Source organism: Microplitis demolitor, chromosome 7, assembly GCF_026212275.2.
Source record: "Microplitis demolitor isolate Queensland-Clemson2020A chromosome 7, iyMicDemo2.1a, whole genome shotgun sequence".
NCBI classification, from domain to species: Eukaryota; Metazoa; Arthropoda; class Insecta; order Hymenoptera; family Braconidae; genus Microplitis; species Microplitis demolitor.
The window spans coordinates 11,035,610-11,061,740 of record NC_068551.1 but is presented as its reverse complement, the minus strand read 5'-3'; the positions used below and the strand labels follow the sequence as shown (position 1 = coordinate 11,061,740).

Below are 26,131 nucleotides of genomic sequence, written 5' to 3'. Positions count from 1 at the left end.
ACATTTTTGAAAATTCATTCTATGATTGTTTTATTTTAATAAATAGATGATAAAAAGACTATGACTCAGAAATCACATCAGCATTGCATAAAATACTGACTTGTCATTGATGTAAAGACATGATTTAAGAGTGACATCCATATTACGTATAACTGTGACTTTGCTATTGACATAAATGTATGATTTTTAAATTACGTCATTATGATATACAATAATGACTTTATTACTACGTAACAATGTGATGTAAATTTGATGTCAAGCGTACGTAATACATAAGTCATAACTGTGACGTCATACAAGAGTCATACTTACATCAATCTGATGTCAAGTTTTTACATCATATTAAAGTCATGTAGAAGGTCAGATTGACATCAAATTTACGTAAGATGCCGTGACATTTCTATGACCTACGTATGACGTCAAAACAAGGGCATGTGTTCACTGGGTAATAATTTAAATGTGTTAAATAATTAAATTAATAATTTACGTTAGTCAAAATTTGTTAACTATATAAATATGATAATTAAATAAGCGTACTTTAATAAGTATGATTTTATTTTATTCAGTTGAAATTGTTAATGTGATATATATAGCTTACGACTATTTTTGTGAATTCAAGATGATTATTTTTATAAAAGCTATAAAATATAAAATTTATAAGTAATAAAATTATAATAGCTATTTTCATCCATTGGTACTGTGATTGTAAGGATTCATTGAATGAAATAATAAAATTTTTACAAAATACTAAAATCGGTGTTTCTTCCTACTTAAAATTATTAATTTATCGGTCAGATACAATAAAAGTTTCTAGGAAAATTAACTTCAAGCCAGAACTGAATTAGTCGGTCATTTACTGGATTATGCCCGGTCATTCAATGGACGAAAGCAGTCATTCACTAGGTCTTTACATTTTACGCTGATTATATGTAATTTTATAAAAACTATGCACTGAGAGAAAAAATCAATGAAATTAACTATAAAATTGTAGTAAAATAACGCTTCAACTAATTAATCATAATATCTACAATAATGATTTATAGTTATTATATCAATCAGAAAATAGTCAAGATAACTATTTTTTAGTACAATCAGTCATATCAAATGTTTACTTAATTAATTTTAAAATGCTTATGGAATAAAAATTTTGTCATTTTCATAACTTGATTCTAATATTTTTATTTACTATAAGTATTTCATTGAAAAGCATCAAAATTTGAGTATCGTTAAACATAAAGTAATAATTATTGGTAATATTAAATATTTATTAATTTCAATACTTTTATATAATTGATACAAATCTAGTGTATAAGTCAAGTAAACTATACATTTGTGATCAAGTGAACAATAATTTTAGTTATCACGACTAGAATATTATATTTATAATATTTATAACTTTTATTCTGTTCTAATTTTATATTTAAATTAACTAGTAATATTAAAGTTTATGAGTAAAAACAAATTAGTCTTGTTGTCTAGTAATATATTTATTACTTTCAATATAATATCATTAATAAAGTTATTATATCGAGTATTTCATGTATAATAAAAAATTCCAAAAATGTTGACCATCAAAAGAGGTACTTGATACTCGGTCGTATAACAGGGGAGTATTGGTGCCAGAATTGCCCTCAAGTTTAGAATATAATTCTTCTGAAATAAGTTTCTTAACAGGGACACCTCAGAAGGTAGACGCTATTTAGTGGCGAGCACCGAACTACTCCCATTGCCGTTGTCTAATACTGACGACTTCTCCTTTCTCTATGTATATTTTTTTCTCCCAAGAAATTTTTCTCTTGGTTTCATCAATTTTTTTTTTTTAGTTGGAGCATACGAAAATTCTTGCGTTAGAAGAATAGTACTTATTCCGAGAAATTTAATTTCTTTTTGTCAATTCAACAAGTATTTTTTGGATCCAAAAAATTTTTGATAAAGTAAGTAATTCAGTTAAATTCGCGAATAATTTTTACAGTAAGCACATGCTAGAGAAATCGTCACATTTTTGTTAAATTGGATTGTACAAGATATCAACAAGTATTAATTGTTGATTTAAATTAAATATAAAGTTAAAGACTTTATTTTGTGCCACTTAGATACTAGTTAAATATTTAGACCTTAAAATTTTTTAATACAATAAGTGCATACACGGAAAAAAAAGAAATGTTGCTGCAACAGGAACGTTCCTGTAGCATGATCCTGTAGCTGCAACAGGAACGACCTCAAGGAGCTCGAAAACATTAGTGTGGATATATTTTAGAGCTCGAAAATACTATTACACGCAGTTGTTTTTTTATGATCTTTTCAAGCTCTAACAAGTTACGCTTTATGCTGTAGTTTGAAAATTTTAAAATCGAAAATCATTAATGAAGAAGCGGTCTTTAAAATTTAATTCCCGATTATGTTCAATAAAATAAGTGTATTGAGGCAGAAATTAATGTCAGGGATCAAACTAAAGATTTAAATAAGTTTTGACTCATGTCAGAAACAATAAAATATGAAACATTCGAGGAATATATTAAAAACTGCGTTTTTTCAATTTTTCTGTTGATAATACGATTTAAACTAAAAAACAAGTTAGATGATATTATATGATGATCGAAAGAAACTGTAAAGGAGAAAAGTTGGTATGATTTTACACATAGACACATCTTAGTACATTATATTATTATTTATCCGGAAAAAATAATATAAAATGTTATTTTTTTAATTTTTCAACGCCGATATCTTTTGAACTAATTAATCGATTTTTACGTTTGAGGTAGTAATCGGCGCGTTCCATTAAATTTTAGGGCTGATTAAAATTTGAAATCGATCGGTTTAGCCGTTCCGAAGATATTCGGAAAAACCCGTTTTTCACCATTTCTTTCTCCAACGATATCTCGCGAACGAATGAATCGATTTCCATGATTGAGGCGGCAATCGATATATTTTATTGAGTTCTAGAGCTGATCGGATTTTGGAATTGTTTGGTTAAGTTATTTCAAAGATATTCAAAAATAACTGTTTTTACCATTCTTTTCTCCCGCGATATCTCTTGATCAAATTGACTGATTGAGATGGCTAATGCGGTAATCGACGCATTTCATCAAATTCTAGAGCTGATTAAATTTTGAAATCGATCGTTCAAGTCGCTCCTGAGAAATCACTAAAAAACTAAAAAAAAAAAACTTTTTTTTTTGTAATTTGTAATTATTTTTGAGTCTACTTGATAAAATGATCTGAAATTTTCAGGAAAGTTGATGGCCAACAAGCTCTTTCGATTGCCACCTCAACCATTCAATTTGATTTATTTGTTAAAAAGTTACAAAGAGTTTACATACATATACATACTCTCTCTCTCTCTCTCTCTCTCTCTCTCTCGCTCTCTCTCTCTCACACACACACACACACACACACACACACACCCACTCGAACATCATTCTGAAAATAGTCAGAATAGCTTCCTAGGGCCTCAAAACGTCGACATCTGATGAAAACTCGATTTTCGAAAATCGGGGTGAAAACAATAACTTCTCGAATTTGAAAATTTACCATTTTCTTAGCGGGAAGTTAAAAAATATCGATTTAACTTTTCACAGTCTAATATATGGGGGAGGGAGGGGCAAAACGGGGTACTTAAGGTAATAGTAAGTTTTTGGGAACTCAAATACGTTAAATAAACTTTTTTTTAACTTCCCGCTAAGAAAATCGACGATTTTCAAAAATTTCGGGAAGTTATTGTTTTCACCCCGATTTTCGAAAATCGAGTTTTCATCAGATGTCGACGTTTTGAGGTCCTAGGAAGCTATTCTGACTATTTTCAGAATGATGTCCGAGTGTGTGTGTGTGTGTGTGTGTGTGTGTGTGTGTGTGTGTGTGTGTGTGTGTGTGTGTGTGTGTGTGTGTGTGTGTGTGTGTGTGTGTGTGTGTGTGTGTGTGTGTGTGTGTGTGTAAACTCTTTGTAACTTTTGAACTAATGAATCGATTTGGATGGTTGAGGTGGCAATCGAAAGAGCTTGTTGGCCTTCAACTTTCCTGAAAATTTCAGATCATTTGATCGAAGAGACTCAAAAATATTTGCGAATTACGAAAAAAAGAAATTTTTTTTTTAGTTTTTTATTGATTTCTCAAAAACGACTTATACGATCGACTTCAAAATCTAATCAGCTCTAGTACTCAATAAAACGCGTCGATTGCCACCTCAAACATCAAAATCGGATAATTCGTTCGAGAGTTATCGCGGGAGAAAGAAATGGTGGAAAACGGTTTTTTCTAAATATTTTCGAAACGACTGACGCGATCGATTTCAAATTTTAATCAGCTCTAGAACTCAATAAAACGCGCCGATTGCCACGTCAACTATGAAAATCGATTGATTAGTTTAAAAGATATCGGCGTTGAAATGTTAAAAAAATAACATTTTATGTTATTTTTTCCGGATAAATCATAATATAACTTACTAAAATGTGCCTGATATCGTACCAACTCATCTTTTTTATGATTTCTTTTGATCATATAATGTCATCGAACTTGGTTTTTAGTTTAAATCATATTATCAACAAAAAAATCGATAAAACGTAATTTTTAATATTTTTATCGGATATTTCACATTTTATTGTTTCTTACATGAGTCAAAATTTATTTAAATCGTGATTTTGATCCCCGACATTGATTTCTGCCTCAATACACTTATTTTACAGAACAAAATCAGGAACTAAATTTTAAAAACCGCTGCATTGATGATTTTCGATTCTTAAATTTTCAAACTTCAGCATAACAGGTAACTTGTTAGAGCTTGAAAAGATCATAAAAAAACAATTGCGTGTGATAGCATTTTCGAGCTCGAAGAGCTCGAAAATATATCTACACTAATGTTTTCGAGCTCTTTGAGGTCGAAGACAGCGGGAAGTTTTGGGGCTGGCCCGCAGGATCAACCGACAGACCGATTTTTTTTAAATATTTGTAGTAAATAGAAAAAAATTTCAGCTGCCGTGAAAAAAAAATTAGTGTCATTTGCGACGATTTAAATAAGTGTTCAATCACCGTTTTGTGCATTTTTATAGTTAATATAGAGATTGTTATTTTAACTACGTAACAGTTGCAGTTGCAATTATTAGTTTATTTATAATAATTGTAATCAAACAACCCGTGAGAAAATCAGCATGCAAGACCATGCTTGATTGAGCATGAAACAGACATGATCATACATGAATCATGTATGATCGTGCATGAATCAGGCACGGGCATGCATGAATCATGAAAGGTTGTGCAAAGTCCTATTCAACCATATATTTCAATCATGAATGGTCATATACCATCATGCATGAACTTGCATGATTCATGCACAGTCATTCTTGACAGTGCACGACCATGTATAATAGAAATTCAAAGATTGTGCACGGGCCCTATAATAAAGCTTGTTCTTGCATGACCATTTATGATTTTCGTTTGATCAAGCCTGATTATGCACGATTCATGCTTGGTCATGTATAATAATACTTAACCCAGTCAAGACCATCATGCACGACTGCGCATGGATCTGAATGGGCATCCATGATCATTCTTGATCATACATGACCATCAATGTCTATTTTCGAGCGGCCAGAATGATCGAGCTCGAGCCTACCTGACCACGTATAGCTTTGTATGAGTATGCATAATCAGACTTGATCAAGCTTGATCATGCACAATTATTTTTCGCGTGCTTTATACGATCATATATGAGCTTGCATGATTACGTATGATTTTTTATGGTCGTACACAATTCATGCTTGGTCAAGACTGGTCATGCTCAACCATTTTTTACGTCACTGAATCGATCATGCATGTACTTACAAGAGTTCTTATGAGTTTGAATGATTGGGTATAATTATACGGATTTATACTCATATGAAATTCTAGTCATGCAAGATTATTAAAACAGTAAAATCATGTTATTTCGTTAATTATCTCTAATATATTAACTAATTACACAAAAATAAAATTTCTTTACAAATAAAATATTAAACACCTAAAAGTTATTTTTTAACAATTTCAAATTATCACATACAAAGTTCCTTATACGCAATACGTGACTTATCATCTTCCCTTGATTTACAATAAAAAAAAAGTTAATTTTTTACTTTCAATTATAGGTATTATATGATCTATTTTAACTTGGTGTTCTGAATTACAAAAGAATTTCTTTTTTTCAATAACAAATTTCTCTAAAACGAAACACACAATTTTATTCATTTCGACAAAAAATTTTATTGATCCATAATTTTCAGTATTGTTAATTAAAGTAAATTTTACTGTAAATCTATTTATTTTTAGTAGATTTTATAAAAATCTAACTGTTGTATTTGTTCTCATGACGCAACTTTACAAAAATTTTAACATTTTCTATCTATCTGAGTCAAGTAGGTTCCAAAAATACTATTGGTGAAAAAGTTTATATATGTATTTATATATATATATATACGATATAACGCGCGGTTCTCCCATGGTAGCGTCCACAATTCTGTACCGATCTCAATGAATTTTTTTTGCATATTCTTTAGCTAAAGAGCTCGGTTCAGTTCGAAGATGAGCTAAATCGGCCGAAAAGTTTAAAAGGTATAGTCATTTAAAGATTTTTTAATTTTTCAAAAAATTCAACTTTTCTTGATTTATCTTCAAATAACTTTTGATCCTAAAGAGATAATCTATTTTTGGTGATTGAATCTTTATGTTCATTCGATTTGCTTTAATTTAAACTATGTTGCTTACTCTTTAGATAATTTTTTCTAATACTTTGATGAATTTCAAAATTTTCAGAAAAATAGAAAAAAACATTTTTTTTTACTTTCTCATTTAATAACTTTCAAGTAATACATAATAGTTGAATCTTGTTAATATTTTTATGTAGCTTATCTAATGAGCTACATATTTCAGTAGTATTTTTTTATATTCAACGAAAATTACCTATTTATTTATTGAAATTCAGCTGTTGCATTCGTTTTTCCACTTTTTAATAAATTCATGTAACTGTTCCAATTTTGATTCCTGCCGTGTTACACTTTTAAAATCTCAACATTAAAGTATACGTAAAGTATTTTTTTAAAATTGACAAGCATAAATATAATTGATCTTATAAGCTTTAGATGAATCTTTAAACGCCACCGCCTACCTTGCAGATTTAGATAATTAAATAATTAATGAAAAATCTACTTCCATTTCGGCTGCCGAATGGCCTTTTTATTGTTTTATAAATATCAGAAGTAAATAGTTTTCGTTGAATTTCTGCTCTGCTATAAATTTGTAACCTTTTTGAGTCTATACTGAGTGATTCAAATAGATGTAACTCATTATCGTCTAATTAATGATCAAAGACTTACCCCCTTCGGGAAAAAATCAGCATGCATGATTCAGGCAAGACCAAGAATAATCAAGTATGGATCATGCATGAATTATGCACGATCAAGCATGATTCATGCAAAGTCATGTCTGATCATGCAAAAAAATACAATCAAAATTCGATTGAGCTTCAATCGGATTTAATCAAAGTTGTTAATGAGGGATAATCACATATTTTTGATGAAAAGATTTAAATAATAAAACACTTATTTTTATTTTGACGTTAGTAGTTAGAATTATTATTTTTTTTTTTATCGATGATAAAAATAAATTTAATTTATAATTATTGATTCAGTTAATAATTCAAATTAATTTTTTTTTCCAAAAAATAATTAAAATAGATTTAATTACATTTTTTTTTTTTAATTAATTGAAAAATTGAATCAATAAAGTTTTGCAAAATTGATAATGATAATCAATAAAATTACATTTTTTCTTTTTTCAATTAATAATGAAGATTAATTTAAGTGTTAGATTTGCTTGTAATTTATAACCATAATTCTTTCCATTCATTATTAAAAAAAAATCTAACGAACAAATCTAAATTGAATTCCAATAATATTTTATTTTTTACAACCCTGAGTTTTTAGAACGTGTTAAAAATCTTTATAAACTGAACCAGACAGGTCAGCCTGGTGGACAGCGGACGTGCTTCATAACACAACGGTCGTGGGTTCGGGACCCGTCACGGGTAAAGTTTCACTACTGCTTTTCAGCCAGTAAACATTAACTATACGACAATACTAGCAAAATAAGTTAATTTAAAGTTGAATTATCATTATTTAAATTTTTTTTAAATAATGGTAGGGATTGTGTTTGAGCAGGCCTGATCATGCTTGGTCAAACATGATTATGCTTGCTCAAGCATGATCATGCCCATATATTCGCCAGCCATGAGCACGCGTGATCATGTATGAGAGAGTATAATCATGCCTGACCAAGCATGATCACGCATGCTCATGGCTGGCGAATATTCATGCAAGAGCATGAGATTAACACATGATCATGCATGATCAGATCTGATGATTTTTTTCCCGGGAATCCATAATGCTACGTTGTTTTGTTTCATTAATACCAATTCGTTTAGTTGAATTAACAATAAATTTATAGTGCAATAAAGCTTTAACTAAAAAATTTTAGTTAAAGCAATTAACTCGATAGTTACGCGATAAAAAAAGATTTTGTATAATTATATATGAGTCCATATATAATCAGATCTGAAAATTAGCCAGATCTGATCATATATAATCATGTATGATTAGATATAACCATGCATGAACGAATATAGTCATTTTAAAAGCCCATTGAAAATATCTGAAAATTATTAATTAAGTAATTAAATTAGGATTTATTGTCTTCATTAATATAAATGTTAATAAAATTTAAATTAAAAAAAAAAAATTACTATTGGTTAACTATTTTTGTACTAAGGGGTCACCGATTCAATTTTTGATCCACATCGATGCTGCTTAACTTTGGTAATCGCTGGATGGTAGTCTGATCCTCTAGTCTGTTATGAACTTACAATAAAGAAAAGTTTATGGTATAACTTCACTCAAATAATCAAATTGATCCATCCTACTTAAATAATGGACCTAATGATAAATTTAGTTTTGTACATAAATTGCGATAGAATTCATCAGATAGCTATAATCAAATCTTTTTATCTACAAACTTATAAATATCCATATATAAATCGATATCGATTTGTACTTTTGAATTGCTGCCGAAACCTTTCAATATTTTTCAAGTAATGGGGATTTAAGTTTGATTGATAGTTGACAAAATAAAAATTTAATAACATTAATATTGAAATTGTCACATTATGTTATATATATATTAGGGTGGCGCAAAAAAACCGACTATTTTTTTTTTGAGTCTCGAGTGAAAAAATGTTAGTTTTTGATGTTTTAAGAGCCCTCTCCAAAGGACAGCTCAAAAAATAATTTTTAAAAGGTCGCTCCAAATTTTTTTAAATTTTAAAAATCGTCAAAAATCGAATTTTTTTTTAAATTTTTTTTCTCGTGACGGTAAAATTTTATAGACCAAAAAAAAAATAAGTTTCTGAAAGTTTCAGTTCAAAATTTACATTTTGAAAGGTCGCTCATAATTTTTTTAAATTTATTAGTGCATTACTTTATATTTTTTCGAGCGACCTTTTAATATTCAAATTAAAATTCCATACATTTTTTTTTTATTTAGTACAATAATCGATAAAAATACACCACGAGATGAACTAAAAATCAAGCACAATATAGAAAACATAATTTTTTTTTAATTTAATAATATTATTTAACTAACTACAACGTTTTAACAATATTTCAATAAACTTTGTTATTAATTCTGAAATTAAATTTTAAATTATAACTAATTTTAACTCTACTTATATTAACATCATGTATTATTTATTCAAGGTCCGTATTAAATTCATTTTATTTGTATTGGGATATCACTTACGATTTTCTTCGACAATTTGTAATACTCTCTGCAGTTCATCTTCTTTTTTTACAAATTGTAGATACTCCTGCATCAATGAAACACCACGCTCAGCTGTGTCATTAACTATATTTAATGCACGAACTATATTTAAACTCTTTAAGTAGGACTGATTCGAATTCCAGGTTGCAGGATGTGTTTCTAAGAACTCGTCACTCAAGTTTAAGACTTCGAAGAAATATCGTATATTTTGATTTACGAAATGATGAATTCCCTTATTCATGATATCACTCTCTTTTCTTTGGATACCGTTCAGTGGCTGTTGTCTAGATTGTGTTTTTAAAGCTGACACCATTTTAATCTTTGTTTTAATTGAAATTTCCGAGTCAAAAAATGCCAATCCAATTAAGTAGTCACTAATGTACCATAAATGCCGAGAAAAACTTTTTAGTGCTGCCGAACCTAACTTTTGATTTTGTTCTTTAAATTGGACCAGATCTTTTAGTAATTGTAAATCAATTCTTGGGGCTATAGTAGGAATTTGGCAAAGGAACCAGGCTTTCAGATAAATTTTAATTACAAAAGCGTTAAACTTTAAATTGACTCCGGAAAAGATATATTTTCAAGCAATAAATTATTTTGGACATCCACCTAGCTCGATGATATGCCCCTGGCTTATTTATTGAAAAATTAGTAGGCTCACCAAGATAAATCAGGGATAATGTCAATAACTCTTTATAATCATCTCTTGGATGTTGATTTGTTAATTGATCAAAGATAAATTCCTTAATTCCTACTTGATCTTCAATGTTTCCACATTCAATTTTTTTTTATCAAGCTTTGGCCATTCTTTCTTGAAACGCTCAAATAATTTTGTCTGGGGACCACTAATTACAGGTTCAAATTGTGAAGAAAATGTTGCTGTTAAAATTAGCTCCAATATGTGGTGCCTACAAGCAAAATGAAGCATTTTTTTTTTCAACATTGTTTCTAAATGAACAGCAGCTCCTTCATGTAGTTCAGTGTTACTTGCAGTCGTGTCAAAGCATAGTGACCGAACTTGATCAGAAATATTCCACTCCAAAAATGTATTGTAAATAGCTGTCGCTTGATTAATACCTGATGCTCTATCGATTATAGGAATATTCAAAAGTGTCGTTACTCCTTCTCCCGTGACTAATACTGCTAACCTATCTTCAGTTTGGGAAGATGTTGTCGTTCTCATTAATTTCGAATCCCAGTGCACAGTGAGACATGTATCTGGTTTAAATGAATCTTTTATATATTTAAAGGTGTCTGCTCGATGTTTTTGGCGAGAACGACGAATGGTATCTTTACTGACGCTAGCTTTTGATAAATCTTGTTTCAAAGATACAGATGTTGCAGCTACGATGAGTGTTGCGTTACGGTTTGAAGTTTTTGTTCGATCTAACATACTTGACAATACCGGGGTCATAATATTTTTTTTTGCGTGGTCCAGTTAGTTTTCTTTTTTTAACCGTGGAAGGATAAAATTCGTATGATGACACACTACAACCTGATGCATTACTTTTTTGAGACAATAGTACAGGTGGCTCTGAATTACTTGGTGACAAAGCCTTTTTAGAATGTGTAACAGATTCCGTTGTTAAATTATTTTCTTTTGTTTGAAGTTCACATTCAAACATATCATCTAAAGATTTTAGAAACGCATTCTCGTTTTCACGCTGGACGTTTGTAAGCCTCAAACGATTCTTTTTCAACTTTTGCCAAGTGTTGAATATTTTTTTAATTTTTTCTTTAATATGAAAGTCCTTGATAGTTACTTTCGGCTCCCAGCATTGTTGAATTTTTTGAGTAGTCAATTTCAAAGTGTCTGCAATTGTCAATTTATTTTCGTAGTGATGAAATAAGAAAAAGCTGAGTACTTCCCGACGAGAAGGAATTCTAGTAGTTATCAATTCTTTATGGTATTCGCCAATTAACCATTCACCAGGGCTAGATGGTTTTGTTGATCTTAATTGTCGTTTGGAGCACATTTTTAGTCTACAAAAAAATAATACATGAAGAACATAGTCAAAAACCAAAATATAGAAATATTTCAGATAAAAATTCTAAATAAAAAACTAAATGTTTATGAAACAATTAGATGCATTGAACTTCATTGAGGTTAGGACAAAAGAATTGCAGAAACAACATATAACAAACTATGGAACATACCTGTTTGTTAAACGAATATATCAAACATTGTAACATGGAAAAAAATCACGGACTGACGAATTAGTATGTTATAATTAACTGTTATTATCTATATGAGATCCTTCACTCGGAGTGAGAAGTAAACAGAGTAATGAAGTAATTGTTTACAAACAAGTCCTCTGTCTTCAGAAGTAAAGTGGAAAAAGCGCTGGCCTAATATGGTGTCAAAATAGTGAACTAATAATTTCACTGCGGCGGTAATAAAAATTTCTGTCTCAACGAAATGAAACAGCGGTAATTTTGGATTCTTTACTATAAAACTAATCATAATTAAACGAAATATTAAGAACTCAGAAAAAACAAATAAATATAATGATAGACGTTTTACTTGTAAAATTATTAAATTAAAAAAAAACTATGTTTTCTATAGTGTGCTAGATTTTTAGGTCATCTCGTGGTGTATTTTTATCGATTATTGTACTAAATAAAAAAAAAATGTATGGAATTTTCATTTGAATATTAAAAAGTCGCTCGAAAAAATCTAAAGTAATGCACTAATAAATTTAAAAAAATTATGAGCGACCTTTCAAAATTTAAATTTTGAACTGAAACTTTCAGAAACTTATTTTTTTTTGGTCTATAAAATTTTACCGTAACGAGAAAAAAAATTTTTAAAAAAATTCGATTTTTGACGATTTTCGAAATTTAAAAAAATTTGGAGAGACCTTTTAAAAATTATTTTTTGAGCTGTTCTTTGGAGAGGGCTCTCAAAACATCAAAAACTAACATTTTTTCACTCGAGACTCAAAAAAAAAATAGTCGGTTTTTTAGCGCCACCCTAATATATATATATATATATATATATATATATATACATATATATATATATATATATATATATATATATATATATATATATATATATATATATATATGGGTATATATATATACCCATGTAGGGAAAGGGGGCGCAAAAGGGGTAGGGTCATGGCCGTAGCTAGGGGGGGGCATTGTGGGGCAATGCCCTACCTTGAAACCACAATGCCCTACCTTAAAAATATCTAAAACTAAGATAAATTATTATAATTAAATTGTTTGTTCATAGTTTGAGAAAAAAAATGTAGCGATAGGTATCTAAGTTTTTCCGAAAATACTTACCTACCACAGATTGTGACATTCATTTCATATTATAATAATTCTTTGTTCTGTGTATAGATGGCATTCGAAGCGCCATCTCATGAAGCGATGGGTTTATACAAAGAATTAGAATACGAATATTCGATGACTAACCTCTCAATCAGCTAATTTTTTTTCCCTTTTTGCGGACGCCCATGACATTTTAGCCACCTTTTCAATTGTTTACAATTGTCAACAGTTGAAGATTCAACTGAATTATGTCCCTTTCACGTAGGAGTCTGAAAGGGACACCGTCTTATCTAAGAGCGAGAAGGCAAGATCTGGATCGTGATCCAGATTGAGCGTGTACTGGGCGCCAATATCTGTGTGATGCAGAGGGAATCCCCGTACCATAGACTGCAATATGGGCTATATTGCAATCTATGGTACGGGGAATCCCCTTTTAAACCTGACCTAAAGATTGATTATGATTGTTTGTAGTTTGGTTAAGTGAAGTGTACGGTGAAGAGTGCTTTAGACAAAAATCGATACAATTGTTATTTGTATTGCTATAAATTGAAGATTCATTTATTTCGCGATGGATATACGGGCTTTCTTTGGAAAAAAACGAAGACTTGAGGAGCAAATTGACCACGAAAAACCTAACTGTTCAAAACAGGTGGAAGCACCAAATACAATCGCTACTCCTAGTTCCGTAGCAACAGGTAACGTTAGCTATGGTATTCCGTCTGATATTGCACAAATCGGAGAACCAATAAAACAAGTTGTTTTAGACACATATCCAAAACAACACAACAGGGCCTTTGTTTCCGATTGGTTCAAGCGTTATAAATGGTTGCAGTATTCTGTCGAGAAAGATGCTGCTTTTTGCTATCCATGCCAGCAATTTTTACCTCATGGAAGCAAACAGACTTCGTACACTTCCACAGGATTTAGAAACTGGAAAAATGCCACTGATTCTAAAACTGGTTTTCCAAAACATGAAAAATCAATTTCTCATATTCAAGCTATGTCGATGTGGCAGGAGAAATTACAAAGAATATCTACATCTAGCAGTGTTGAAACGTTAATAAATCAAAAAGTATTAGAAAAATATAGGTATTATGTAAAGTCTATCATGGAAGTAATACAATTTCTAATTGTCAACGAATTAGCTTTGCGTGGAAATTATATTTTGGAAGAAGAAAAAGAACAAGGATTATTTCAGAATTTATTTGAATACACATGTATGAAAGATCCAAATTTGAACGAGGTTCTCACTCATATACCACAAAACGCAACATATCGTTCACCCGAAATTCAAAATCAAATAATTCAAGCAATGGTTCAAGCGGTACGAAGTTCCATTGTCAAAGATATTAATGAATCTGACGTGAAATGGTTTACTCTAATGGAAGATGGGACGAGAGATAAAAATAACCGCGAAAATATTGCATTAGCAATACGCTACGTCAAGGATGGTGTCGTCAATGAGTCGTTGCTGATGGTTAAGACTACTGAAAATCTTGATGCAGCCACTTTCACGGAATTAACGTTAAATACTCTCACGGAAAATAACATTGACCCCTCTTGTATGCTTAGCCAATGCTATGATGGCGCAAGTGTAATGAGTGGGAAAGTTTCAGGAGTTGCGACTAGAATAGAAAATAAATTGGGCCGAAAAATTCCTTACGTCCACTGCTATAACCATCGCTTGCACTTAATAGTCATCAGGACTATCTCAGAAATGACTTTTATTCGTTTATTTTTTGACCAATGCATCATGTTACATGAATTCTTTCATCATGGCAAAATAGCTGCCTTATATGATGGAAAAAGGATTGGCCGACTCCTCGAACAACGCTGGTCTGGACATTTAGCAGTTACAAAAGTTGTATACGATAATTATTCATCGATTTTGCAGACTTTGAAAGAAATTAAAAATGGCAGATTCAACGGTGATGACGTCGCCAAGAGTATAGGTATTAAAAAAGTCATGCTTGATCTGGAATTCCGAATAGCCATGGTTGTGGCCAAAAAAATCTTATCCACGCTACAACCTGCAGACAAAGCTTTGCAAGCCCGAAGCGCAGGATTAAAAGATGCCATAACAATCATAAAGTGTGTCAAAGATGAAATTATTAAATTAAGATCAAATCAAATGTATAATCAAATTCTGGAAGAAGCTAAGTCTTTAACAAGCAATGACTGCGGCGAATCTGAAAATAGGACACAGACCTCGAAGAGGCAAGTAAAAAAACCAAATCGGATGGATGACTATTTGACGTACACCCCCTGTTCCTCCGCCAGACAAAATATAGATGAGAACGACGAGCCATTTAAGTCTGAGTATTTCGAAACGTTGGACATTTTAATTGCTGAATTACAAAGAAGGTTTTCGGACAACGATGATTTAATTAATTCGATTGCAAGTCTTGATGAGTTGGATGTAGATAAAATGGTTCCACTGAAAAATTTGGGTAAGTTTAAAAAAAAAAAAAATTCAAAAAAATTGTCATGTTCAATTTACAATTTTAACTAATTTTTCAGGTCTGAAAATTCCATCAAGAGAAGAGGCTAGTGTGGTTAAAGCTTACTTGAGTCGTAACGAGGATATAATGGAAAATACATTGCAAGTTTTGTACAGGCAACGAGAGGCGTTCAAAGATACATATGAACTTTTTGCGTCTGTGGCGACCATAGGATGTAGCACTGCAGTGTGTGAATCTACGTTTTCAACTTTAACTGCAATCAATAGGCCTCAAAGGCTGTCAATGGGTCACGAGAGAATGGCTGGTATGGTATTTCTGGCCTTTGAAAAAAAAAGAACAAAATCAGTTGATCTGAACGAAGTTCTTCGCATTTTTAATAACATGGCGAATCGTAGAATTCAGCTGTTTTAAATGTTTTTTTATTATTATGTTAGTTAATTATTATAATAAGTACGCAAAAACAATGTGATCTTAATGGTATTTTTGGTCGTTTCTATTTACTCGTATCACCCCACCCAATAATTAATTATTACCTCACTCTCACTCAGACGTGGATCTCTACATCCAAATCTGGAAGTTCAACCATCTTATTCACTTGTTCTTCATCATTGAGGATTTAATAGTTCTTAGATCCATGCTCATGCACTGTCACAGTAATTATTTGTCTACGAATAACTATTCACATGATGGTGATATACATGGTGATTGATTTAGGAGCCCGTGTTTCGACGGCAGATCAATTATGATAATTTTTTTACTTCCGCCCTACCTGTAACTAATGCTGCCCTACCTCAAATTCGACCCTAGCTACGGCCCAGGGTAGGGTAGGTAAAACGGGGTACCCCCAAAATTTCGTAAGAGAAAATTTTATTTTTCAATTATTCCAAAATCACTTTTGTAAACATAATTGAATAATATTTTAAATATTTTTGTTAAACTTTTTCAAAAATCGACTTTCAGTCAAAAAATGTTGATGGCTTTTGATTTATGATAAAAACCAGGAAAAATTTTTTTTTCTACTTATGCATCCAGTAATCGTGTAAGATGTAATGTTTCGTTATGGAAATTGCTCACAAAAAAATTTAATTTGATCAATTTTTTATAATATGCAGAAATTTTTTTCTTGGGCCTTTTTTAGGGGATACCCTATTTTGCCCGCCAAAGTGACAATTTTTTGTTTCAACGGCAACTGAAATTTTTGTTTATTTACTTCGCATATCATTAAAAACTAAAAGATTTAGCGTATTTGAATCCTTGGAACCATAGTATTTCCTCAAGTACCCCGCTTTGCCCCCCCCCTACCCCTACGTAATTAAATATTTCTAGATTTCATATCATTTAAGCCTGATCAGATCTAATTATATATAGACTTATATATAATTAGACATGATCATATATAGGCTTATATATGATTATACCCAGCCTTCATCAGCCAGGTCGGATCAGATCTAATTATATATAGGTTCATATATGATTATATATAATTCCATGTATGACTTTGTATAATCATATATAATTCCATATATGATTATATATAATTATATATGATCTTATATATAATAATATATACTTATATATAATCAGATAAAATCTTTCTTTATCGGGTAGAATAACTATTTAATATTAACTATGAATCAACACTTACCATTGAAACAATTTTTTAGTTACTTGAACTAAAGAAAAAGTTGCTGTAATTACTCAAAATTTATTGAATTTTAACTACATTTCAGTAGTTGCGATAAAAAATTTTAATCACTATCAAATTTTAGTAGTACCAATAAATTTTATTATGTTTCAGCAATTAATGAATAGTTAATATTACTATCAAAAATAGTATTGGGAATTAATTTTAAATAGTTGAAGCTTTTTAGTTAACATGACTATCTACTTTTTTCTGAGTGATACGCTTTTGTTTACTTCAAAAAAATTATGGAGGGTCTATTACTTTTATATGTACTCGGGAAAAAATCTTGGATACTCTCCGTGCTCCGGAACCTCGTCAACTTACCCACAGATGTAACTGGTTTTTTCTGAGTCCATATAAAAGTAATAGACCCTCAATATTTTTTTCGGAGTAAGCAAAAGCGTACAAGTATTTTTTCGGATTTTCAAATGAGGGGACGATTCACGAGGTTCCGGAGCACGGAGGGTGATCGAGATTTTTCCCTGAGTCCATATAAGTATAATAGATCCCTCATAATTTCTTTGGAGTAAACAAAAGCATACAAGTATTTTTTTCTTATTTTTAAATGTCACCAGTGACATCCACGGGTAGATTGACGAGGTTCTGGACCATGGCGGGTGATCAGGATTTTTTTCTGAGTCTATAGGAGTGTCATAGACTCTCCATGATTTTTTCGGAGTAAACAAATGCGTATGAGTATTTTTTCGGAATTTTATATTTGCAACCTTGATTTGTGAGGGTGGGACTCAACCTCTGGTATCTAGAGGGAGTTTTTTTCTAATTTTTCCAACATCTGGCACCTTATTTTACTGTTAGGAACATTTTTTTCTGCTTTCAATGAATTTGAAAATTCATTTTGGCATCCAACGTTTGGACCTTTAGGTTCATGTGAATTTTTATTTCGTAATAGTCAAGTAAATACTTTGATTTTTTTTTTTAACTGAATTAAAGTAACAACTACTTGTTGGATTTTATTGTTTATATATCAATCAAAGAATTTTGAAGGATAGTAAAAATCGTCAAGAATAATAAATATATTAAAATATCGTTGTAAAAATGTACATTATAATATATACATTTACATGCATTGAATACAATTTTAATACTTGCCAGTACGTCTTGCAGTAACTCGTGCTCGTCAAGGAGGATGACCTTGCAGTGAAGAATCCGAGGCCTACGACTACCAGTGGGCCTCATTCCAGGACATAACCATTCGACGACCATCGTGAAGTTTTTCTTTTCTTCTTATTCTTCTGTTTTATATATAACGTGTTCTTTCTCTTCCTTTTACTGTTGCTGTTTATGCGTACTTTTGACTATTGTTAATTTACTCTACTCACGCCGTTCATTCTGAAGAAAAAAAAAAAAAGAAAAGAATTACTTAAATTGATCGTGATGAATAGAATAGTTTATTTTTTTTTTATTTTAAATTGCTATTATTGAAAAATTTTTAAATATTTGTTCAATAAAATTATAACAAAAACAAAAAATCTCTGTGCTTGGAAATATATAAAAAAAAACTATATTATTTTTAATTGTACAAAATATGATATAAATAATATTTTTTTTAAATGCATGATATATTCTTGAATTGGAAATTTCAAGTAACAAGTTTTTTTATATGATGAAAGCTATGTGACTTAAATAGAATATTTGTACACAATCAGGCGCATGACATGCAAACGTAATTTTATGTCAATGGCCTTACGATTAAAGCAGGTGATACCAAGAATATAAAGAATTAACAAGAAAGTTTAATCTGGTTTAGTTTTATGTACACGCTGAAAAAAAATATGCTATCACCATCTTGTGACAGGGAATGATTACCATCTGTATCTGATCATCATTATTATGCTTTTATGTTAACTATTTGTTTCTCATATAGTAACAATTACTATTGCCGATAGTAATAGTCACCATCTACATAGTAATATTTCTTATGTCTGAAAAATTTTTTAATTTTGCCTTCTAAGACAGTAATGATTATCATCACGGATAAGAATGGTCACCATTTAGATAAGAATGCTTAGCATCTCCGATAGTAATAGTTAACATAAAAGCATGGTAATGATTATCACATACAGATAGTAATCATTCCCTATTACAAGATGATGATAGTTAGCATTTTGTTTTCAGCGTGTAGTAACTGAAAAGTATAGTAGATAGGTGAGTTTTACCTATTTTCTTTTTTAAATATGTTCATCAAAATGTTTAATTTGTTATGTAGAAATGTGTATCAAATGTAAATAAATAATATAATGATCTGAATTTTCCTAAGTAAATAATCATCTCTGGCTGATCCGAATTACTGTAATTAACCGCATTTTGGTGTTAAATACGGTATGTTTATGGCAAATTTTCTGCAATTTACAGTAAAACATGGTAATTTGTGGCAAATTGCAGCAAAATACGGCAATTTTCGACGTTTTTACCGGAATCACTGTATGCTTAGCCATTTTTACAGTTTCTACAGTGCAATACTTCACTTGACGGTAAAATACTGCAGGTCCACTGTAAATCGAAGTGTTTTAATTTAAAACACCGAAGTGTTTAGTTGCCATTTAAATACATTATAGTCACTTTCTAAACGTTTACAAGTGTGTAGAAAGTGACTACAATGTATTTAAATGACAACTAAACACTTAAGTGTTCAAAGTTTAAACACTTCGATTTACAGCGTCTGCCGTAATTTTACAGTGAATTACCGCCCTCTTACACGGAGAGAAAATTATGATAACTGTTCCTAGTACGTTTATGAAATATCATCCCATACCGTTATGGTAATGATTATTTGGGATTATGGAATATAGACCCATACTTTCTGGGGAAAGTTCCCATAAGTATGGGAACAATTCCTATTATTATGGTAACAGTTCCCATATCGCATGTGAAAGAATCATGGTAATGATTACCATACTCATAGGAATAGTTCCCATAAGCAAATAGTAACCAATCCTCTAACCACATTGTAATGGTTCCTAAGTGTATATGGGAATAAGCCCTATATTTTATAGTAACTATTCCTATAATATTATGGTAAACATAACAATAATATTATGGTAGTGGTTACCATAATATTATGGTAATCATTCCCATAATGTATGTGAATTATTACCATGATATTATGGTGACCGTTACCATAATAGTATGGGAATGGTTACCATAATATCATGGTAATAATTCCCATAATATTTAGAAATTATGATAATTTTTTTTTTTTTGTACAAAGCGTTTTTTAACTTCCCGCTAAGAAAATCGACGATTTTCAAAAATTTCGGGAAGTTATTGTTTTCACCCCGATTTTCGAAAATCGAGTTTTCATCAGATGTCGACGTTTTGAGGTCCTAGGAAGCTATTCTGACTATTTTCAGAATTATGTCCGAGTGTGTGTATGTATGTGTGTGTATGTATGTAAACTCTTTGTAACTTTTGAACTAATGAATCGATTTGGATGGTTGGGGTGGCAATCGAAAGAGCTTGTTGGCCATCAACTTTCCTGAAAATTTCAGATTATTTGATCGAATAGACTCGAAAATATTTGCGAATTACGAAAAAAAAAATTTTTTTTTAGTTTTTTATTGATTTCTCAAAAACGACTTATACGATCGACTTCAAAATCTATTCAGCTCTACTACTCAATAAAACGCGTCGATTGCCACCTCAAACATCAAAATCAGATAATTCGTTCGAGAGTTATCGCGGGAGAAAGAAATGGTGAAAAACGGTTTTTTCTAAATATTTTCGAAACGACTGACGCGATCGATTTCAAATTTTAATCAGCTCTAGAACTCAATAAAACGCGCCGATTGCCACGTCAACTATGAAAATCGATTGATTAGTTCAAAAGATATCGGCGTTGAAAAGTTAAAAAAATAACATTTTATGTTATTTTTTCCGGATAAATCATAATATAACGTACTAAAATGTGCCTGATATCATACCAACTCATCTTTTTTATGGTTTCTTTTGATCATATAATGTTATCGAACTTGGTTTTTAGTTTAAATCATATTATCAACAAAAAAATCGCTCTTTGAGGTCGAAAACAGCGGGAAGTTTTGGGGCTGGCCCGCAGGGTCAACCGACGCTCAGATTTTTTTTTTGTATACTATAAAATATTACAAAATTTTAAGTATACAAAAAAAACACTTACAAAAAAAAAAAAAATTTATTATAATTTCTAAATATTATGGTAACAATTATCATAATGTATGGGAATTATTAACATAATATTATGGTCACCATTACCATAATATTATGGTAACCATTATCATAGTTACATGGTAACGATTACCATAATTCCATAGGAACTATTACGATATTATATGGGAATTATACCCATAATTATAGGAATGATTACCATAATATATATGGGTGCCGTTCCTATAATCAACATTTCAAAAAAACCGGTTACCATGCGTTATAGGAACCATTCCATAATATATTGTAACTGTTACCATAATTTTCTCTCCGTGTACTGCCAACGTACGGTAAAGAAATACCGTAGTTGTGCCGCAAAATACCGAAAGTTTACTTAAAAATACCGTATTTTACGATAAATTATGAGATTGACCGTAAAACCCCGTAATTTACCTAAATTACCGTAAAATACCGCAGTTCTTCCGAATACCGTAAATTACGGTAATTAATGTGATTTACCGTAATTCGGATCCTCCAGGGTTATTAAATTATTGCTAAGCGAATTCTTGTACTCTTTTTGTTGAACCGATAATACAAATTTCTTGTAATTAATAATTTTTTTTTAATAGTTCGCTGATGTAAAATATATCTGCAACAACACTATCAATAAAAAAGACGCAATAAAATAGATTCTATTCATCTTTCTTTTGTGCATTCAGTTTTATGCATTTCGAATATTACAATGCAAGAGCAAAGAGTTTTCCATTCATCTCAAAGAGAATTTCTTTTTATATTTCCTACCACTTATCATAGCCTACAGTTGTGAAGTACTTCTTTAAAGGTATTCAATATCATTTGAATTTAAAAATTTTTATTAAAATACAACTGAAGATGTATTTGTCAGTAACACAGGTAATACATGAAGTTTGGAAAAAAAGTACTGTTCTTGAAATAAATATACACATAATATATAATATACATAAATATATAATTATTATTTAGATAATAGATATAATTATTGTATATATACTATATTTTATACACTTTTCATCTGATAGTACGATAAACTGAATGTTAAAATTTAGCTTATAATTAAAACTTTTTTTTATATTTATTATCTACTAAATTATGCTTTATATCTTTAATGTCTTAGTAATTCTCCCTTCCGTTAGTCACTTATACCGTTATGACTAGCTAATGCGTTCGTTACATGATATTTCATCTCGAATACAACTATTCTTTACGGTGTCCTAGACACATACGAGTAGGAGTTTAATCTCATTTTTTATATAGTATTCTTTATTTTAGTGCCCGTGTGACGAAAGCCGCTGTCATACTTTGATTTGGTCATTCGTCATGATAAACATCTCATTAATTTCTTATATGAAAAAGATCTTCTACCCCCTTAACTTTTTTTACATCCATCAACGCATTAATACAGTGCTCTTATTTGAATTGGTAATTTGACAGCCACATCTAAATATCATTTTTAAGAAATATATAATTCAAAACTACAATATATTATACATATATTTTTTAAATAAAAAATTTAATTGATGCCATGGGCAATTAAAAATTGTACATGCGATTAAGATCCAGTACTGCACTGAGTTTTCATCAACGAAGCATTGAGTATACGCTAATGAAATTGCACACTCTGCTACTATACGACTAATTAATCAACAGCACCCGGTAAATTTGCACATCTTAAGTGAGGGAATTCCGTGGCATGTATTCTCCAAGCCCCTTCGTTTCCGGGACGTTTGTTATACTCAAGCGTGAACCTACCGCGAGAAAATAACTTACAGGTTTTTAAACTGTGTGTATACGTCTATATCTTTTATCCTATTGTTTTGTTATATAAATGGGAAAATTTTACGTTAATATTATCATAGTCCATTAAATCATATATATATATATTTATATATATATATATATATATATATATATATATATATATATATATATATATATGCCATTTTCTCCATTATTAACTAAAATACTTATTCTTTTCATGGATTTATATTTGAAAATAATTAAATTTTATTCCGTTAAAGTAGAGAAAAAAAAATAATCTTGATGTTGACTTTCAGATAAACTACAAATATACATATGATTTAAAACTTAATAGTTATGACTGTACTTCTCCGGATGTGCTTTACGACATCCAGACTCAGAATGTACTTATAGGAGTTAAGACAAAAAAAAACTCAAGATATTGAACAGGATTTTGATTTTATCTATTTAATCATGTATAATGTAGATAAAAAATAAATTTATTCATACATACTTTTCAAATTGTTCACTGTTTAAATTAATTTAAAATATATATATATATTTGTATTCAATCCATGAATTATTTTACACTTAGTATTGCAACATCGTAATTGTAGTTGATAAAACTTGTTATGTGATTAAAAAATTACAAGTTAAATTTAAAAAATAACTAACAAATAGTCTCATTAGAAAAAGAAATTTTCATCTTGGTAATTAAACAATAAAAAAGCGGCAATTTAAAGTGGATAGCACATAACACAATCTTGACGCCGTTTAATACCGCGACTGAATGGCGGTAACTGACCTGAGCAGTTGCTTGGATCGGAGTGAACTGAGTCAAACAGAGGATTCGAACATGCCTTTACCTACTCTGCCTTCCATTTCGTCGCCTTTCTCTCGAACGACGCCCTACGACTTTTGTTCACTCTTTTTTTATAAATTACAATATTTTTATGCATAATATCAGATATTGTTGAGTTAGTTAAGTTCACTTTATTTAATAAGTACAGTACTCACTAGGGGTGTAATGCAATTTTATATTTACTTAAGGGAGACCAGTAGTGGGAAATTTTGAAAAAATCAATTTTTTTTCTTCATATTTTGATAGTCTTCACCTTCAAAAATAACATACTAAAATTTCTAGTGCATATTTCGAATAGTTTTTTTGAGTTACAGCCATCTGAAGAGCAGCCGCTTATCGGTTTTCGAAAATACACTTTTCAAAATTGCTGCAGTTATAATTCGAAGACAAATCATCCGATCGATTTGATTCGAATTGCATCAGCTTCTTTTATATATGTTTCTACGAACCATGAACCTCCAGTTTTCCGATCGAATCAAAAATGTAACTTTGGCAGGCCAAAAATCATCAAATTTTTGCGCAAAGTTTGAAAATTTTTTTCTTAGCCCGAGGGTCATGGTACGGGAAATACCTTCTAGTTTAATAAACTTTTTGGTTTTTTAGATTTCATGTACTGCGAAGGTTGCTATCAATGCAGCAGTGTAGGAACTTTTTTTTTCGAGCGTTGAGAGATTATGAATAACTCACTGAATTTTGAATTTTTTGGTCCAAAAATTTCATCTTCTATTCATTACATATCCAAAAATATTTCCTTAAAATATTAAAAAAACCATGCAGTAGGTTTCTTTAAAAAAATTCACAAAAATCATCTTTTTTTCAGGCGGTCACACTATAGTGGATTAAATATTTAAAATCTTGAATCATGTTACTGAAAGTAGTGAGCTTTTAAATGAATTTTGATGTAATTAATACTAAATTTTAAAACAGAATACTACATTTCAAATTAACAATAATATAAGAATGTAAAATTAGTTATATTTTCTTTTAAGTAAGTAAATCTTAGAATTTGTATTTCTTCATTTAATTAATTATTATTTTATTACGTATGCTGTTCATATACTTAAATAATTTACAGTCTTTTTTATTTAAATGATGTATTGGAGAGTAATCATTCATAACTCATAAATCATTTTAAATGTATATAATTAAAAGTGCATAAGCATTTATGTATATACGTACAGAACTTGATCACGTCATGTTAACATATCGTTAAATACATTTTTCTTTATTTTCATGCATCCACTATTTTTTCTTGCTCTTCTATCGTTCGAAATTTGAGCCGCGCGTCGAGTCCGCGACTATTCCGTTTTTGATATATTTTATACATATATATTTACTCTTTTATCTATCGAGTATACTTATCTGATATTTGAAACCCATGCAAGTATTTTCTTATTGTTGCACCACATTGATTCTCCGTGATTTTTCGTTTGTTGTTTTTTTTTCACTTGTGTTTTTTTTTTTTTTTTTTTTTTTTTAATACTCTCAACATATGTCGTTGACATGATACTCTGAAAGTGGGTCAACTACCGACGTAGTTTTTTACTGTAATTTAGATAATCAAGTTTTTCTGACATAACTAGCTTTTAAAAGACTATACTACTTACTAATATCATTCAATTATATTTTTGTTGTTTATATTATTGATGGCGTTTAAATTCCAATTAATCATAAATGATAAATATATTTTTTTTAAAATAAACATATTTTTTCTTACAGTAGAATTCAAAATTTTATTTACAAATTTTACAAAAACTATAGTTTAAAAATTATAATAATATATTACTATTCGTTTGTAAATAATAATTGAGGATAAAAATCTTTACCTTTGTTGATTGTACATTTAATACTACACTCTCCCTAATAGCAAGGTTTTCTGGTCAGAAAGTTGCTGTTAATTAGTTGCGGTCAAGTTGACGACAACTTGTCGACCACTTTCAGCTTTTGTAACTGTTGACTACAAATTGTTGTTACTAACATTCCCAGAAAATTGGCGACAATCTACTGCCCCAATCTGTCACTAACATTCTGAGAAAATTGAAGGCAACTTTCCGTCAACTTATGGAATTGCAAACTTTTGCCTCCAACTTT

At 30.2% G+C, this 26,131-nt stretch overlaps 2 protein-coding genes across 3 annotated transcripts in view; both read right to left on the bottom strand.

The window, feature by feature from the left end:
* Positions 1 to 24,959, bottom strand: part of LOC103574845 (band 4.1-like protein 4) — a 97,135-nt gene extending 72,176 nt beyond the window's left edge. For both annotated transcript variants that reach the window (XM_053740364.1, XM_053740365.1), the window contains exons 1-2: positions 23,693 to 24,959; positions 18,373 to 18,612 (exon numbers count right to left, since the gene is read on the bottom strand). In XM_053740364.1, coding sequence (XP_053596339.1) covers positions 18,373 to 18,486 — 114 coding nt within the window. In that variant the 5' untranslated portion in view covers positions 18,487 to 18,612; positions 23,693 to 24,959. The remainder of the gene's footprint in view (positions 1 to 18,372; positions 18,613 to 23,692) is intronic.
* LOC103572268 (uncharacterized) lies at positions 9,740 to 12,146 on the bottom strand. Its single transcript, XM_008550792.1, has 2 exons — positions 11,992 to 12,146; positions 9,740 to 11,817 (listed from the first exon to the last, which is right to left on the bottom strand). Exon 2 carries the CDS (start codon positions 11,246 to 11,248, stop codon positions 10,586 to 10,588), a length of 663 nt encoding a protein of 220 aa, XP_008549014.1. The 5' UTR covers positions 11,249 to 11,817; positions 11,992 to 12,146; the 3' UTR covers positions 9,740 to 10,585.
* Positions 24,960 to 26,131: the final 1,172 nt, after the last annotated feature.

Excerpts from the sequence above, each read along its gene's own strand:
- LOC103572268 (XM_008550792.1), bottom strand. The coding sequence starts at position 11,248 with ATGACCCCGGTATTGTCAAGTATGTTAGATCGAACAAAAACTTCAAAC.